This window comes from Malaclemys terrapin, chromosome 4 (assembly GCF_027887155.1).
Source record: "Malaclemys terrapin pileata isolate rMalTer1 chromosome 4, rMalTer1.hap1, whole genome shotgun sequence".
Classification (NCBI taxonomy): Eukaryota; Metazoa; Chordata; order Testudines; family Emydidae; genus Malaclemys; species Malaclemys terrapin.
In genome coordinates, this window is record NC_071508.1 from 35,723,347 (window position 1) to 35,741,235 (window position 17,889).

The 17,889-nt window shown below is 47.4% G+C and overlaps 1 protein-coding gene across 1 annotated transcript in view; it reads left to right on the forward strand.

Moving 5' to 3' along the window:
• Positions 1–12,626, forward strand: part of LOC128835994 (NACHT, LRR and PYD domains-containing protein 3-like) — a 33,291-nt gene extending 20,665 nt beyond the window's left edge. The window contains exons 7-10 of the mRNA XM_054025973.1: positions 3,761–3,934; positions 5,726–5,896; positions 6,242–6,412; positions 12,102–12,626. Coding sequence (XP_053881948.1) covers positions 3,761–3,934; positions 5,726–5,896; positions 6,242–6,412; positions 12,102–12,378 — 793 coding nt within the window. The 3' untranslated portion in view covers positions 12,379–12,626. The remainder of the gene's footprint in view (positions 1–3,760; positions 3,935–5,725; positions 5,897–6,241; positions 6,413–12,101) is intronic.
• The last annotated feature ends 5,263 nt before the right edge of the window (positions 12,627–17,889 follow it).

The following is a 17,889-nucleotide window of genomic DNA, read 5'->3' on the forward strand; positions in this document are numbered from 1 at the left end:
AAAACCGTCTCCATGTGATTAGTCTCCGGGAAGTCAAGGGGCCACTGCTTTACTTAGTAATTAATTATTTTGTAGTAAGGACTATATGTGTGAGGCAGGACTGCAGGATCAGGCCCCTAGTTAGCAGGCTTCTGTTTCCTGAAGTGTCGTTAAGCTGTCCTGTCTCCCTAGTGTAACTGTACTGTGAGGTTGTATCCATAGTTTTCAGTCCCCCAGAATTAAATTTTAGACTCTCTAGAAGTGGAAGCAGGCTCCTGCTTTCTGATAGGCTTGAAGTGGCTGCATTGAAAGAAATCTTTGGGAGTCAGAGTGCCTCAGCTGTAAACCCCTGGATTGGCCAGATGGGTAAAGCTCCTCTAGACCAGATCACATGCCCCCCTACAGAAAGGGAGTGTATAATGTGTGTTTTTTTTTTTTTAATCACTAACCAATCCAGCACATCCTGTGTGCTGTGTGTCTGTCCTTTACATCCTGGTTGAACTCCTGGCCCCACTTAAGTTGATGGTAATACTCCCATTGACTTCTGAGGTGCTGGGATTTCACCCTATATATTGGAAGCACTTTAAAAATGTTGCATGGATTCCTTCTCAGATCAGTTCTTGCAGGACTCAGGCTCATTGTTCTGTTACTGCTCTTCCCTCACAACTACCCTTTTGCTCAATATAAGCCCTTGCTGTGCTTATCTGTGACCAACAGATGGTGACCATCCCTTCTGCAGAGGGGTGAAGGTGGGAGACAGACCGGGCAGTGGGACAGAAGCAGAGAGGGGAGGACCTTGGGCAGGGGCGGGGGCAACACAGTGACACTTTGTGTGTCTACACTGGAGCTGGGGGTGTAATGTCCAGCTCAGGCAGACATCCCCACACTAGCTTTAACTGAGAGAATGTGCTAAAAGCAAGTGTAGCTGTGGCCACGTGGGCAGTGGGACAGGCCAGCTGCCCGAGTCCGTAGGGCTTTGGATGGGATTGTACTCGGGGCAGCTAGCCCAGCCCTCCTCTTGTGCCATGGCTACACTGCTACTTTTAGCACACTTGCTCAATGACAGCTAGCCACATACATCTTTCCAAATTGGACATTACACCTCCACCTCCAGCACAGACAGGCCCTTAGCGACTGGGAGCACAGCCATGCTTGGAGAACAGCAGTACCCTGCTGGGAGAACATGGCATCACATAGATTGAATAATCCTGCTGGGAGAACATAGCCCAAAGGTTCCCAGACTTATAGTTGCTGTGCTACCCTTCAGAGATTCACATCACGTGCACCCCTCTCTGAGCCCGTGTCCCTGGTGAGTGCGACAAGGCCCTGACCTAGGGTCAGGGGGCTGAAAGTGGAGCCTGCCCTGGACTCTCCCCGGGCACCAGCAGCTTCTGTGTCCTGCAGGGCTGGGGTCAGTTCCCTGCTTCAATCTTTGTGATCTGGTGCATGGGGTCACAGCACCGCTCAGGTCTGGCCCAGCCGCTCCTCCGTCATGATAGGGGTTAGCTGGTCTAAATTTGAGTGATTGGTCCTGTAACCCTGTGTGCCAGGTCACAATGCCACTCACTCAAATTTGAGAGGTGACCTGGCCAAACCTGAATGGCACTGCCACCCTGCACTTTTTTTTTTAAACATGGAGCTCTTTCCAGCACCACTAGAGACCTTGCACCCCCTGATACCCTTGTCACACCTCCCAAGTGGGGCACGCCACGCAGTTTGAAAACCTCTGATGTAGCAGGGAAGTCTGAAAATCCCAGGAGCTGGGCACCCAGCAGAAGCCTGAGCACTTGGGCAGTTTGGACATCCAATAGTGAGAACAGGTTTTTCAAAGAACAAGCATTCTGGTTTGAAAACACCCTGTATTTTAAGCACCCAAATCTTCTGTAGAGCCCCCATAGAATGGCCTTTAGGAGTTCCCTTTGCAGACACAGGGAATATTGTCACATGACATGTCTGTAACTGGAAATTAGAAATAATCTGGTGGGTTACAACAGAGAGCATTTACCAAACCACTTTTCCTGCTTTGGTCTTTATATTTTGTACATCACGTGCTTCACATAAGCCACTGATTAAGGCCCAAGAGAATATAAACATTGATGCAGCTAAGCAGGGGAAGGACCTGCCATTGTTTGAAGCCTTTAAAACAAGACTAGTTAGTTTTCTAAAAGTCACGCTTTAATCGGGTCCCAGGAAGGAATTCTATGGCCTGTGTGTTCAGGCTGTCAGGCTGGGTGGTTGTGGTGGTCCCTTCTGGTCTTGGATACTGCAAATCTGTGGGGTCCCCCTGTTCATCCCCTTCCTTTCTGGTCCATGGCAACAGGATTGCCTGCATCACCCTCAACATGCTCATAATACTTGCAGCTTCGCATTCAGCTAACGACTATAATCAAATCAAATCTCATGCTGCAGGGGTCAGGAAGGAATTTTTTCTCAATGCACAACTGACTTGGTGTAGTCTGGGTGTTTTTTCTGCCTTCCTTTGTAGCATCAGAGATTAGGCACAGCTGGAGATGTCACACTGGATGGAGTGGACTGGTGCTCTGACATGGTATAGTGATCCTTCTCTCTAGATGCCTGGCTGGGGATCTGGCTCACATTCTCAGTCATATACTGATTTCCAGATTTGGGGTCGGGAAGGAATGCCCCCCTGGTCAGATTGGCAGGGACTTTGGGGGTATTTACTCTTCTCCTGCAGTGTGGGGCTCAGATCACCTGCTGATATCGTCTGGGTATATCTCACCAAATCACTTCCCTGCCTTTGCAGGGGCCTCAGCCGTTGGTGGCACCTCAGTCTCTCTTGTTCTCTGCCTGTGGGGCACAACAGTTTAGTTTCCTGAGGACTGAAATGTTTTGGGCTAACTAAAGCCTTTGGGTTTGATATACGGCTAACCTGGTGCAGTTTAGTGGTCTGTGATCTACAGGAGATCAGACTAGATGATCGGGTGGTCCCTTCTGGCCTTTAACACTGTGAAACTATGGAAGTCCCCAACTGGAATCCATCACTAAGTGGTGGTTCTTTGAGTGATTGCGCATGTGCGTTCCACTTTAGTTTCCACTTTGTTTTGAAGAAGAAGAAAAATTACTAACCTGTCCTGTAACTGTTGTGCAAGATGTGTTGCACGTGTCCATTCCATATCCTACCCTCCTACTCCTCTATATCAAGTCTTTCTGGTTAGAAGGAACTGAGGAGAATCGGGGGGGGACAGCACCAGCCTTTATACCATCACACGGCAGCGTGTGCCAGCAGAGGACACATACGCCATCCCTGCTGATGGAAAAATCTCTGACAACAGTGCCCTGGGCCTGCAGATGTTTCTAAAGTGGAAAGGGCATGTGCGATACATCTTGAAGAACAACCGTTACAGAACAGTTAGTAACATGGACCACAGGTATAATAGGCCAGGGGAGGCTAAGCCTCCCTATACCCAGGCTGTGGCCCTCCACACCCTGTGCCCTGAGGTGCTGCCCTTGCTCCGCCTCTCCCCAGAAGCCGGTGTGGGCTCAGCTTGGGCCAGTGGGTCCAGAGATTGGTGCCCAAGCTGCCCAATGGTTCAGGACCCAGGCAGCAGGCAGCCCTCCGGCTGCAATGGGGGATTTGGAGGCACTCAAGCTGCAATGGGGGGCTCAGGGCTACTCTGGCTCTGGCAAGGGTGGGGTAGGAGTGGGCCTGAGGCAGGGCAGGAGGCCAGCTACTCTGAATGGAGAATTCACCCACCATATGGTTAGTAACCGTTTCATACAGTGCAGAGGTAACTTAGATCTGTCCATTTCTTCCCTTCAGCTTGTCCAGCTGCAAACTCTCATCTGCTTTCCCTGAGGACCTCTCCCCTAAGATCCTCTTTACAAACCGGTCCCTGGAAAAGCTGGATCTGAGTGCTAACACACTGGGAGATTCAGGACTGAAACATCTGTGTGAGGGACTGAAACATCCACAGTGTAATCTGCAGACACTGCTGTAAGTGATCCAGCGCTGTATTTTGTTAGTACGTGACTTTTTCACTAATCTCTGTGTTGTTTCACCCACCTCCTTTGTCGCAGCTTTTAGCCTAATAGCTCTTTAAGGCAGAGATTATTTAGCTTTGCACAATAGTAAGACTTTGACTGGGACACCATAAAGGCAATGGCAAACAATTGAAACTCCTTAAAGGTAAAAAAGAAACATTACAAAGCTCTTACCCATTCTGACAGGCTGTTTAAAATGCTAAGTTTAGTAGTTTTTAGAGGTTGGGGTGGGAAAGGGGAAGGCAGGGCGCAAGGTGGAAGTTTCGCCTAGGGCGCAAAATATCCTTGCACCGGCCCTGCACCCACCTGCTTTGTCCTAGCTTTTAGCCTAATAGCTGTTTGAGGCAGAGATTGTCATATTTTTGTACAGCACCTGGGACACTGAGGCCTAGACCTGGTTGAAGCCACTACATGTTACTGCAATGCAAAGATTTATTAATCAGTAATAATTACCATGTGCTGAGATCCATCCAGTCTTGCAAACTCAGCAGGAGAAGGATGTGTCAACATATGCAGGGCCGGAAGTGGTGTTGATGGATCCTTCACTGAGTGGTGTTGATGGAGTCCTGCCACTGTGCTGACGTCCTTCAGTTCTGCCACCATCTTAGCCATGTGGCTCGACTTCTCCGTTCTCATGTAATCCCATAACCACAAACTCAGGTGTCTTGTAACCCTTCCTTAAAATACAGTGTGACCTGCCTCCTCCCTCTCCCTGCTAGTCCCCAGCTCACTCTCCACTTTACCAAGACAGACACATCCCCCAAGGGTGGATGCAGTCATACAGGTGTAAACGTGCTTGATACTAGGGCTGTCAATTAATCACTGTTAACTCAGCAATTAACTAAAAAAAATCAATCCTAATTAAAAAAATTAATTGCAGTGTTAATCGAAATGTTAAGCAATAAAATATACCAATTGACATTTATTAAATATTTTGGATGCTTTTCTACGTTTTCAAATATGTTGATTTCAATTACAACACAGAATACAAAGTGTACAGTACTTACTTTATATTAGTATTACAAATATTCGCACTGTAAAAATTATAAACAAAAGAAATAGTATTTCACCTCATACAAGTACCATAGTGCAATCTCTTTATTGTGAAAGCGCAACTTACAAATGTAGATTGTAACAATGTAAAACTTTATAGCCTACAAGTCTCCTCAGTCCTACTTCTTGTTCAGCCAATCGCTCAGAGAAACAGGTTTGTTTACATTTACATCAGATAATGCTGCCCACGTTTTATTTACAATGTCACCGGAAAGTGAGAACAGATATTTGTATGGCACTTTTGTAGCTGTCATTGCAAGGTATTTACATGCCAGATATGCTAATCATTCGTATGCCCCTTCATGTTTTGGCCACCATTACAGAGATCATGCTTCCATGCTGATGACGCTCGTTAAAAGTAATGCGTTAATTAAATTTGTGACTCAACTCCTTGTGTTTTACCCACATTCTGCCATATATTTAGTGTTATAGCAGTCTCGGATGATGAGCCAGACACTATCTGAAATAGTCTGAAAATCTTCTTGCATTGTGTACAAATAAAATCTGAGTCAGGAATTCATCATGTAATTAATTTTAATAATTACAATGCATTGGGTGATATGCATACAGGCTTTATAGACACTGGAACTACCAAGTTACCGGAAAGAAGGAAGTGTCACTGTGCTAAGTGAAGTGAATACTGACTCCTTTATGGAAGGAGATGGTTATTCTTCTTTCTGTTACTTTGCAGGTTGTGGCAGTGCAGTCTCACAGCTGTTTGCTGTGGGGATCTCTCTGCTGCCCTCAGTACAAACCAGTCCCTGACTGAGCTGGAGCTGAGTGGGAATAAACTGGGAGATTCAGGAATTAAACTTCTGTGTCAAGGACTGAAACATCCCAGCTGTAAACTGCAGAAATTAGTGTAAGTCATTGCTGGTTCCTTGATACTTTCCTTGTTACACCAGCCTTTGCAAAAGTGCTGAATTTTGCACTGAGAATATTTTGAGGTCCTATTTTCACTTATGAAATCACCTGCATTTGCAAGAGCAACTGGATATACAATCATTAAATTGTGTGCACAGACATTTGGGCAGGTAAATGTGGGTTTTATACATTCAATCTTATGGTTGTACACAAACGTTCATAATAGCCACATAAAAATTCATTTTCTACTGGTCCAAGCCTCAAATATTGGGACTGTCCCTATAAAATCAGGACATCTGGCCACCCTACTGTCTATTCACTGTGCCCATCTCCATCTCTGCAGGGTTTGGGATTGCCATCTGACTGATGCTTGCTGTGGAGATCTCTCCTCTCTGCTCAGCACAAACCAGTCACTGAGAGAGTTGAACCTGAGCAGTAATAAGCTGAGTTATTCAGGAGTGAAGCTTCTGTGTGAAGGACTGAAACATCCAAACTGCAAGTTAGAGAAGCTCAAGTAAGTGACTTCTGGTTTCTGTATCAAAAGAATCTGTCACATTGTGTGCTGGGCTTCCAATCACCTAGCTGTGTATGGACTGCATGGACCAATGAGGTGAATTGGGCTGATCTGTATGGGCTGAGAGCTGGAGTGTGTTCTGTGCCTCCAGGGGGCGCTGCACACACAAGTGCAACACAGGGAGGGGGCCAAAGTTGGTTTAACCTTCCTTTGAGCCATTCTGACTCCAGGCTGGTCAGGGCCTTAAACAGCCGACAATGTAACTTAGGCAACCTGCCTCCTCCAACCTCCTACACCGGGGCTTGCACAATACAGCCTGTGACTGTCCGGCACAGTGCTAGTACAGGGGGAATTTCCCTTCCCACACCAGCTAAGAGGCTGTTGCTGCCCTGTATGCTGCTGCAGCAGTGTGCAGGGGCTGTAGAAGGAGGGAGAATTCTCCCCCGGGTGTGTGATTTTCAGGGCAGGGATAGTGTCTCCCCAAGTGTTTGTACAGCGGTTAGTAGAGCTGGTCTGGAAATTCCCACTGATATTTTTTTTGATAGAAAATTTTGGTTTCTTCAGAAATGAAATTTTCCATGGGAAAATGTTGATTTTTGCAAAGCTCTTTCAACTTATTTTCAACTTTTTTTTTTTTTTTTTTTTTTGGGTTAGGAAACGTTTCATATCAGGTCAGGTTGACATTAATCATTGTGTCTGTCTGAACTGCTGCAGTGCCCCGTGGGAATTGTAGTTTGGGTCCCTCATCCCCCTCATTCTCACTTATCAGCTGCATTCCCCTTCCAGCATATGTCCCCCATGATGGGCCTGCACTGCAGAGCTCAGTCACAGGTAGAGCCTGTGGTGCATCATGGGAGACAGTCAGTCCATGGTGCCCACACCAGTGGGGCAGAGGGAGGCAGGAGGTATTCCAAGAGACACAGAAGCAGCTCCAGTGGGCAAGTTCCCTGCTTAACAAGTAGAAGTCAGCAGCAGAACTGGTTGAAATTAGGGCTGGTTGAAATTTTTTTATCAAAGGTTCATTTGACAGAAAATTGAGTTTAGAACAAAATGGAGATTTTCACATACAATATCTGCTTTCTTATCAAATTCTCAATCTTTCTTCAGGAAACAGAACACTGAAAACTCAAGAACTTTCAGCTGAAAACCAAAATATTTTTGTTTTTTTTCAGTGTTTCTTCCCCCAACTTAACAGGTGAACATTTGGGGGATGAGGGGAGGGAGGGAGGAAAACATTTTCTAACCAGCTCTAGTTGAAATATTCTCTACCAATTTGTAGAATTTTTGGTCAATATTTGACTAGTGAACCCTTTACAAAACAATTAAAATAACCTATTTATCTGGATTTCTAAACTATTCACCAAATAATACAAGAGCACAATTGGGTTACCCTTCCAATGGGTACTGCACACAGTAGCAATGTTATCTCCTTCCTAACACCAAACCAGTCAATTGTTGCTAAATCTATTAGGAATTTATGTATGGCTGTCTGTCCTATCCAATGATGATGTCACAGCATTGCACGTGTATTCATGTGGCTGTATAGCCTGACCCATGAGGAGCAAGACCGCAAACATGTCACACACAAACATGCAGGCTCCCATGGAAGACTTTGTATGATGCTTGGGCCTTTTTTCAGTCAGTTTTTCTTGTCGGTCTTCCTCAAACTGTTCTTGACAGTCGCTCTCCATTCATGTGTGTCCTTGGCTATGTCTTCAAAGTTATCAATATTTATGCCACATAAGGCTCCCTTCTGAGCTTTCTGAGTTTCAGCTCACAATAGGGAACTTTCTTTGGAAGTCTATCATTGCCGGTTATGATAATACGACCTGTCCATCTAAGTTGAGCTTGGCTGATTATTGCCTCAGTGGTGGTTTTCGCTTTTTCAAGGATGTTAATGATTGAAACTTTGTCTTGCCATAGACCTTCTGAGTGGATGGAGAGAGCACATGTGGAATTTTTAAAGTTGATTAATGTGTCTGTGGTAAGCTGTCCATGTTTCACATCCATATGAAAGGGACGCTTTCTTGTCACTGCTGCATTATATACAAGGTTTAGATTCTGTTTTGGGTATTTTTAGTAAAAGTGAGGGAGAGGTCATGGGCAATAAACAAAAATTCACAGAAATTTTACTAAAAATACCCTGGGGGTGGGGAATAACAGCGGGAGTGCTGCAGGGGGAGTGATTGGGGGCTGCTGCTCTAGCAGATCCAGGGCCAGCCGCTGGCCAGCTTTTCTGGGGGCCCCAGGGCTAGCCAATGGCCAGCTGCTCCAGAGGACTGCGCACCAGCCTGCTGCTACGGGGGGCCTGGGACCGGTCACTGCTCCGGTGGCCCTGGCGACTGGCTGTGACAGCTGCTCCAGCCCTGCTGAACCAATCCCCCCACCACTTCAGCCCTGAGTCTGCTGCTCTGGCAGGCCCCAGGGATGACAGCTGCTTCAGCCGTGCCACTGCAGAAATCACGGAGGTCTGGGAAAGTCACAGAATCCATGGCCTCTGTAACAGAATCATACCCTTAATTGTATATAATCAGTTCTGTTGACTGTTTGATGTGATGGCGAAGTCTTCAGAAGGCCTGGGGTGCCTTTTGCATTCTATCTGATGTTTCTTGTAGTTAAGTGCTGAAGGGTGGAATGTTGTTGATTAGACGCTGTCAAAGCTGCTAAGCTGTTACAGCTGCTCAGTGCTTCTGTCCTTGGAGCTCCGATGTTATCAGCACTAGCAGAGAGTTCAGCCTGCTAATTCAGCAGACCTCAGTGTTACTCAGAGAGAAGGACCACAGGCATGGTTGAGTAACAAAGGCACTTGGCCAGGTTTATTGCCCTCAAGGCACAGTCCTAAAAACTTGCACAACTTGCACAAGTACATTAACACATGAGTGCCCTGTGGCAAGGAGCAGCTGGGACCACTGCGAGGGCTTTGAAAATTCAGAATGAGCTGCTGTGCCCTTAACCACACCCTATTCTCTCCTTTTGTTCTATACTCCCCCCAGACCCCGATGTATGACTAACGTCCCCCCTTCTTTTACATAACACTCTGAGCTTCCAGAGGAGCAAAAAGGAAACACTTGTAGCTGCCCAGCCGGCCAAGTTTGGCTGCACAGGCTTTGGAAAATGTCATCTCTTAGTGCTTCAGTTACCTCGTCTGTTAAATGGGATTATCTCGTAGGTGTGCTGGGGACAAAATTCATTCATGTTTGTGGCATTAGTCAAGAGCCTTAAATGGAACAGCGAATGGGATACACAACTTACGTACGTTACCTCCCCTTGTACCTTATTCCTGATATCTCAGACAAAACATCCCTATTCTTTTTTCTGTCAAAACATCTTATCTTATGCTAGGTGTATTTGTAATGGCCTTCTGGAATGTATTTATATAAATATCTAGGGCCTAGCACTTCTTAGGAGGGCCTATGTTTTGCAATGCTAGCAGCAACTTTGCCAAGTTTATGTACCAGACAGTGATCTTGTAAGCAGAGCTTTACTACATGGCCTGATGCTGGTTCACAGCCTCTGGCTCAGGCCTCAGATCTTGCACCAAGCTCTCTCTGACTCTTACAGTTGCCTCAAGCTGTAGGTCATGTTTAACTCTGATTAAATAGAGCACATTCATCTGGAAAAAGAGCTACGTGTATGAGTTTCTCAAGAACTTTTGTCTTTGCAGTAACCCTTTGGAGACTGAAGAGTTTTCCATTCAATCTGTACCTAGTGTAGATGCCCTTTTGAAGGTTGTCAGTTGCATAAGTCAGAATGGTTGCAAATAAGAGACCAAAAAGGGCTGGTGCCAGCTTTCAGCCTTGTTTCACCCCATTAGATATGGGAAATGGTTTAGAGAAGCCACCATCAGAGAGTACTTGACCAGTCATGTCTTCATGGAATTGACGTGATATTAATGAATTTGGTGGGGCAGCCAAACTTTTCTAGAATTTTCCAGAGGCCATTTCTGATCACAGTTTTTAAAGATCAATGACGACAGCAGACAGTTCCATGTTTTGCTGAATGCATTTTTCTGTAATCTGTTTCACAAAAGTAAATCATGTCTCTGGTGCTCTGACCTGATCTAAATTCACATTGGGTCTCTGGTAGAAACTTCTCTGATACTTTTCTGAAAACCCAATTGAGCAAAATGTAGACTAGGATTTTGCCAGATACAGATAGCAGGGAGATACCCTGATAATTACCACAGTCAGATTTGTTCCCCTCATTTTTGCATAGTGTAATTATGACACCTTTGAAGTCCTGAGGAATTTCCTCAGCTTCCCAGATATCCTTAATGATTTTGTGTAGAAACACATGAGGGCATGGTGATTCCCAGCTGCCATTTGAAAGCTTTGGCTTGTGCCCATGGCTGTCTGTGTGGTACATACAATTACATTTCTACATTTAATACCGATTATGGGGAATGGTACTGAAATTTGTGCTGGTGCACAGACCATTGCTGGAAAGCCTTGGTCAGCACCTCCCAATATTCCTCTACTTGCTGATGGGCTCCTTTCTGGCTCCCCTCCCTCTCATTCTCCCCAATTCTCTTCCAGGAATCCACAGTTGCTCTATCTGTGTTGTTCTCCATAGTGTCTTGACTCCGTGTGCATCTGTGATTGTCTAGTATGTTTTGGGCCTTGATAATCAGTGTACAGTGGGGGGTTTCTGGGTGTGGAACATCTTGTCTAACTAATGCCTGGACAGTAGCTGAGGGTGTGAACTTGCATCTTGTGAGTTAGTTCCCTGTCTCTTGTGATGAGACCAGCATCTGTCTGGGAACATGGGACCCCTGCGAGGGCTTTGAAAATTCAGAATGAGCCGCTGTGCCCTTAACCACACTCTGTTCTCTCCTTTTGTTCCATACTCCCCCCAGACCCCTGATGTATGACTAACGTCTCCCCTTCTTTTACATAACACTCTGAGCTTCCAGAGGAGCAAAAAGGAAACACTTGTAGCTGCCCAGCCTGCCAGGTTTGGCTGCACAGGCTTTGGAAAATGTCATCTCTTATTGCTTCAGTTACCCCGTCTGTTAAATGGGGTTATCTCACAGGTGTGCTGGGGGCTAAATTCATTCATGTTTGTACAGTAAGTCTAGATGGAAAATAGAAAAGTGAAGTAGTGGTTTGATTTTTCCTATAAGCACCAAAGGTCTCTCCGAGTCCCTCAACTCCCTGATAGAAATTCCTCCTGTCAGCCCCTGGATATTTGGCAATTGTTTTGACCATTCACTTTCCACAGTGATCCAGCTCCTCGCTGTAGTGAACATCTTACATCTCCGCTTCCCTTGCCGTTTGGTTAGGTACATTCAGCTGCATGACGTTTGTTGGCCAGGGTTTAAGATGCCTGCAGACAAAACTCCACAGTAACGTGGGGTTTGAGATATTCCTGGCTGAACTGCCAAGCTGTCTGAGATTTAACACATTACTCTGTGATGCTTTTAGACACACATCTACCTGACATGGAGGGTGCACAGGATGGCAGGGGTTAGGAGGGCAGGGTTAGTGTTGTTGGGGGACCTTAATTCTGCATTTCTATACTTTCTAAAGTTGTTTTGTCTTATTGTAATTTTAACAGTGACTTTCGCGGCATCTGTGGTTAAAATTGCAATGCACTATTAAGCTTCATTTCCATTAAGAAGTTGATAAATATTTACAAGCTTGAACTTAGCTTGATAGTTGTTTGTCATGGTTCATTTTTGTTTTCACAGTTTGTCAGAAATCCACATAGATGAAATAACAACCAAAGAATTGGAAGTTTTGCAGAAGATAAAACCTGGTTTGTTGATTGTGTATAATGCAGCATTCAGCCATCAGAACCCAGGTACAAGGACAAGGAGGATGGAATGTCTTCTATCTCAGTGTCATACATTCATCTGCAGACTAACGTCCTGGAGTTCAGAAATGATGTGGAATATTTTTGTGATGCACTGTCAGGAGGTTGGACTTGTTCTGCTGTTAATCATTGCTACATATTGGCTTCACTGATTGATAAAAGGCCATATAGCGGATTAACAAATCTTGAGACAGTTTTTGACTCCCTTAAAGGAATCTTAATAGTGTAAAAGATTTTAAGGGGGAACTGATTTCCCTTTTAAAGCTGGGGTGTTAAACTCCTGGCCCATGTGATGTATTTTTGTTGCTGCATCACATACTTAGATTCTATGGTATCTTAGCTTTTCTTTATTGACTTTTTAAAAATAACTTTTTCTTCAAAACTATGAGATAAAGAATTTCCTGTATGTGAAACGAGTGTCACTGAAGCAGCGATGTCTAACTACGTCTGCAGATGGCCTGAGGACCCTGGGAGGTGTGAACACTAATGCTAACCGTGCCCTTAAGTAATCTCTCTGGGGTGTTAGTTCTTAATCCCCAATTCAATGTCAACGTGAACTATTTCATTGCTGATCATTTTAGGGGATAGAATTGGGGAAGCGGGTGGGAAGCAGACAGTGGTGCAAGCAGAATTCATTTCTTACTGGTTCGCTGCACCAGCGAAAGGGGGGGCATGTGGCTGCCTCACGTGACCCCTGGGGGGAGTGGGAAGCATTCCCAGTGGGTGGACGTGGCACAGCTGCTGTGTGGGTTGCTAAGAGGAGAGGAGGGCTTGCTGTCTGGAACAATAGCCGGGTCACAGTCACACCTGCTTTGGGAATTGCCAGCAGAAGAGCTTCAAACCAGCTCCCTCTGACAGCAGAGAATATTTTTTTCAGACATGCTGGCAACCAAGCCCCACACTGTAGCGCCCCCAGCCCCGCCCCGCCCCCAGCCCCAGCCCTTCCAGACAGCTGCATCTGCTGAGTCCTGTCCGGGGTCTGTACAGCAGCCCCACAAGAGGACAGGGTTGGGGATGGGGCTGGGGTGGTACAGCCGTGCCAGAGGAGCTGCCGGCGTGGGGTTCTGCTCTTTTCGCCGCTGCAGTTCCCGGACTGCCCCACTGGCAGCTCCTCCGGTGCAGCTGTATTGACTCCAGCTCCACCCCCAGCACTGTCCTCCGGTGGGGCTGCTGTACAGACACCAGACAGGAGACGCAGGCACACAGCTGTGTGGAGGGGTTGGGGGCGGTACAGCCGTGCTGGAGGAGGGCCAGCATGGGCAGCTCCTCCTGTGTCTTTCCGGTACACCGTACTGGCTATAAATAGGTTACTGGTACGCGGTGTATCTGACCGGACCGCCCTATTTGCACCACTGAAATCAGGCTTATATGTGTGGCAGGGGTGAGTGACATCCCCCCAAGGCACAATCTGGAACTGTGGGACCACTGAGTCCCCTTGAACTCTTTAACCTGCTCTATCTCTTATCATGCTGTGCTAGTGATAAGCTGCAAACCCCTCCAAGTGCTGTGATCACTCAGCCGTCAACACTTGGATGTCAACACCCAGCTGAGTTGAATGAATTTTCTCTAAGCCACTCATGAATTATACACAGAGAGACCCCAGCCAATCTCTCCAGCCCCCACAGCCTTGCACCCCAGTGATATACCATCTTATACTGCTCAAGACCTTCTCTTGGACAGTGCAAGCACATTAATTAATTCACCACTTCGTTAAAAGAAAGTGGGCACATACCTGCCTTTGTAATCTGAACAGATTCCCCAAGCACTTTAGACAAACTCATTGGTAAGGCTAAAAGATTAAAAAAAGGTTATTAACTACAGAAAGAAAGATTTTAAGTGTTTATAAGTGTTAGACACAGAGGTCAAAGTTGCTTACATAAGAAAGAAAAATAGAATCGCAGTCTAAATTCTAAACCAGGGGTCGGCAACTTATGGCACGCGTGCCAAAGACAGCACGCGCGCCGATTTTTAATGGCACGCTGCTGCCTGCCAGGGTCCGGCTCAGCCAGCTGCCGAACCCCAGCAGCGGGCTGAGCCGGACCCCGGCAGGCAGCAGCGTGCCATTAAAAATCCTGCCCGACCCAGCCCGCTCTTCTCCGCCCCCGCCTACCGTTCTCTCTGGCAGGGGCAGGGGGCAGAAGCAAGCTTGGTTCTGCTGGCTGCTGCTGTAGGGCAGGCTCCACCGGCAGCCAAGCTTCCCCCTCCCCCGCCTCTTCCCCCAGCGCCTCCTCACCCTCCCTGCTGCCGATGGCCCTTGTGAGGGATGGGGGAAGAGCAGCCCCAGCACCCTCGCTGCTCAGACCAGGAAGGAGGCGGAGAAGAGGCCAGGGGAAGGAGGGTAGGAGCAGGGCATATCCCTCCAGCCCCCTGCCGTGAGCCGCGCAGGGGGTAGGGGGGTGGGAGAACATCCCTGATCCAAGCCCACCCCCCCCAGCCCTCTGCTCTGACCACTGCACCCCTCTTGCATCCCAGCTCCCTGCATCCCCCCCACACCCCATGCCCTGACTCCTGCACCCCCTCACATGCCTACAGCCCTCTGCCCTGACTCCTGCACCCTCCACACATACCCAGTCCCCCGCACACCCCTGGCCTGACTCCTGCACTCCCCACATCCTCACCCCCCACCCTGAGCTCAAGGTCGGCAGCAGGTTGAGCGGGGCCGGCAGCTGGGACCCCAGCTGGCAAGGGGCCAGCAGCCAGAACCCCAGACCGGAAGCGGGCTGAGCGGGGCCGGCTGCCGGGACTCTGGCTGGCAGCATCCAGCGGATGGAACCGCAGACCAGCAGTGGGCTGAGCCGTTCGGCCCGCTGCTGGTCTGGGGTGTCGGCCCCACTCAGCCCACCGCCAGTCTGGGTGAACAGAATCCCAGGCTGGCAGCGGGCTGAGCCGGTCGGCGGCTTAAGATCAGCATTTTAATTTAATTTTAAATGAAGTTTCTTAAACATTTTGAAAACATACAACAGTAGTTTAGTATATTATATATAGACTTATAGAGAGACCTTCTAAAAAAATGTTAAAATGTATTACCGGTACACGAAACCTTAAATTAAAGTGAATAAATGAAGATTCGGCACACCACTTCTGAAAGGTTGCCTACCCTGTTCTAAACTTTACTAAACTAAACAAGATTTGAAGCAAACAGTTTTTCTCACCTCACTGGCTGTTCCCAGCAGTTTACAGTTCCTAATACATCGGCTGAATTCCCTTCTCAGCCTGGTACCAATCTCCCCAGTTCAAAGTCTTTGTCTTCCAAACAATCTCCCAGGTGTTGACATGGGGGAGGAGAGAGGCCAAGCGGTGATGTCATTAACCTTCATTTATACTTTTTCTCCAAGTGCTAGAAAGATCCATGCTGTGACGTGGGGGTTAGACAGCCCCCATTGTGTACGTGCCATCTCTGAGGAGTCTCTGGCCAATCTAGATGTAAATCTGTCTTGTCAAAGTGGGTTGATCTTTTGTTGCCACTGGAAGGCTGGCTGTGGGCATTTTCCACTTACAACATATTTCAGTAACAAAAATATAGCAATACTTCATAACTTCACATACAAATTTCATAGATGATGTGTATGAAGGGCATGCAGGGTCAAGTGCCCCCCAGATTTCTGCTTGGTGTGCTAGAGAGGTAGGGAGAGGGGCTCTGCCTGCCCCCCAGCATGCTTGGCCCCTGGGTGTGGGGACGGCAGGGAGTGGAAGGGGCAGGACCAGTCACTTCTCATGGCAACCGTTCCAGTGCTCTGTGCTTCCTGCCTGGGCCTGGTTGCTGGGAACAGGGGCTGAGCGAGCCAGAGGTCTCTCTGCCCCCCAGCACTTTTCTGGCTCACTCACTCCCTGACAGTGGGCCCAGGTGGGGAGATGAGGGGCCAGGCTCCTCAGCCAGGCTCTCTGCACCGAGCAGTGACCCTTAGCAGCCACCTTCAGCTGCTTGAGAAGTGGCTGCATACTGCTCCCTGCCCAGGTCCTGCTGCCATGGAGAGCGGCCAAATGTGCTCAGGGGAGGCATAGTGGGAGCAGGACAGAGACCCCTCCCTGTAGGTAACTCTAGTAGGGTGGGGAGAGAGCAGCAGTCCCCGGCTGGTTTCATGCTGGGAGGTCGCTGGGGAAGGTGCCAGGAGCAGGTTCCCAGGCTTCTGCCTAGCTGGGGCCGAAGTTGGCCCCAGCCAGCCCAGAGGCACATGCCCCCTGCTCCTGTGGCCCCAGGAATTGCCCAGGAAGGGCTGGAAGGTCCTCCCACAGGAGACATATAGAGCGGTCATGTGTCCTCCCCTTTACATTGTGCCCACACAGTATCAGGAGGCAGGAGTTGTCTACGCATGCAATGATAGTACATACCTTTAACAGGATAGTAATGCTCAACAGATCAATACTTTTTAAATGATACCTCACAAAGCATACTTTGTACAAAGCATAGCATAATCATATCATAGTGGTGAATACAGGCATTCCAGGATGCTATTTTGAGGTACAGAGTGTCACAGGGAGTTAATACAGGGAAAGAAATATACAAGGAAAAAAAGAGGAGACACACAGACAGTGAAGGGGAGAGATAAACAAAGGACAGAAATAAGAACTAGTCCTAAAGGAGAGGATATTTGCCCAGTGAGTGATACTGAATGTGACAGGAAGATACTGAAGAAATAATAACAGAACTTTTCATTGGTTGGTATCATTGCTACTTAAAGGCCATATTCTACCCTTGAGCTCTGTGCCAACCTCCCATTGCCATCAGTGGGAGCTCTGCTGTGAAGCAAGGGGAGTGTGGAGTCTGACATTTATTTCCTGACCCAAGGACCATAATTTAACAAGGAAGTTCAGCCCCTTCTAAAGAGTGAGTTTGAGACACGCCATAGGTGTCAATGGGAGACGAAGGGTTAATTCCTCCAAGCCATCGGGGGTTTATGCTGAAACAGAATCTCTGCTCTGTACATTGAGGACTCTATTTTTCAGTTAAAGCAACTCTTGCTGAAAGCTTCTTCTTTGCCCAGCTAAACTTAAAATGGCCAGAGAGATACAAAGCTCATTATGGCAAGTCCTTGCTTAGAGTCCCAGAGAGAATGGTGAAGCTCCAACCTGGTTGAGGCCTCTAGGTGCTATTGTAATATAATCATAAAAACAACACAAGGGGATTGGACATTTCTGTAACCGTAAATGCCAGTTCCAGGAGACACGAGTGCAGAGGCTGTCCTCAATTTAGTCCTAGCTGACTGAAAGAAGTTGGTTCAGTGACTACAACACTGCATGTAACATCTTTAGGGGACAAGTATCAGAGGGGTAGCCGTGTTAGTCTGGATCTGTAAAAAGCAACAGAGAGTCCTGTGGCACCTTTGAGACTAACAGATATATTGGAGCATAAGCTTTCGTGGGTGAATGCCCACTTCACATGTATCCGACGAAGTGGGCATTCACCCACGAAAGCTTATGCTCCAATATATCTGTTAGTCTCAAAGGTGCCACAGGACTCTCTGTTGATCTTTAGGGGAGAGATTCTGCCAGAATTATCCTGATGACACTGACATTTGGAGGGAGTGAGGTTGTTAAAAATGGTGAAGCTCACAGTAAAGACCCTACAGCCAAAAGTGAGGGAATTACAATCCTTAGATTCAGCACAGAGGGTACTCACCTATACCATAGAGCTGCAGAAGGCATGCATAGCCCTAAACCAGAAA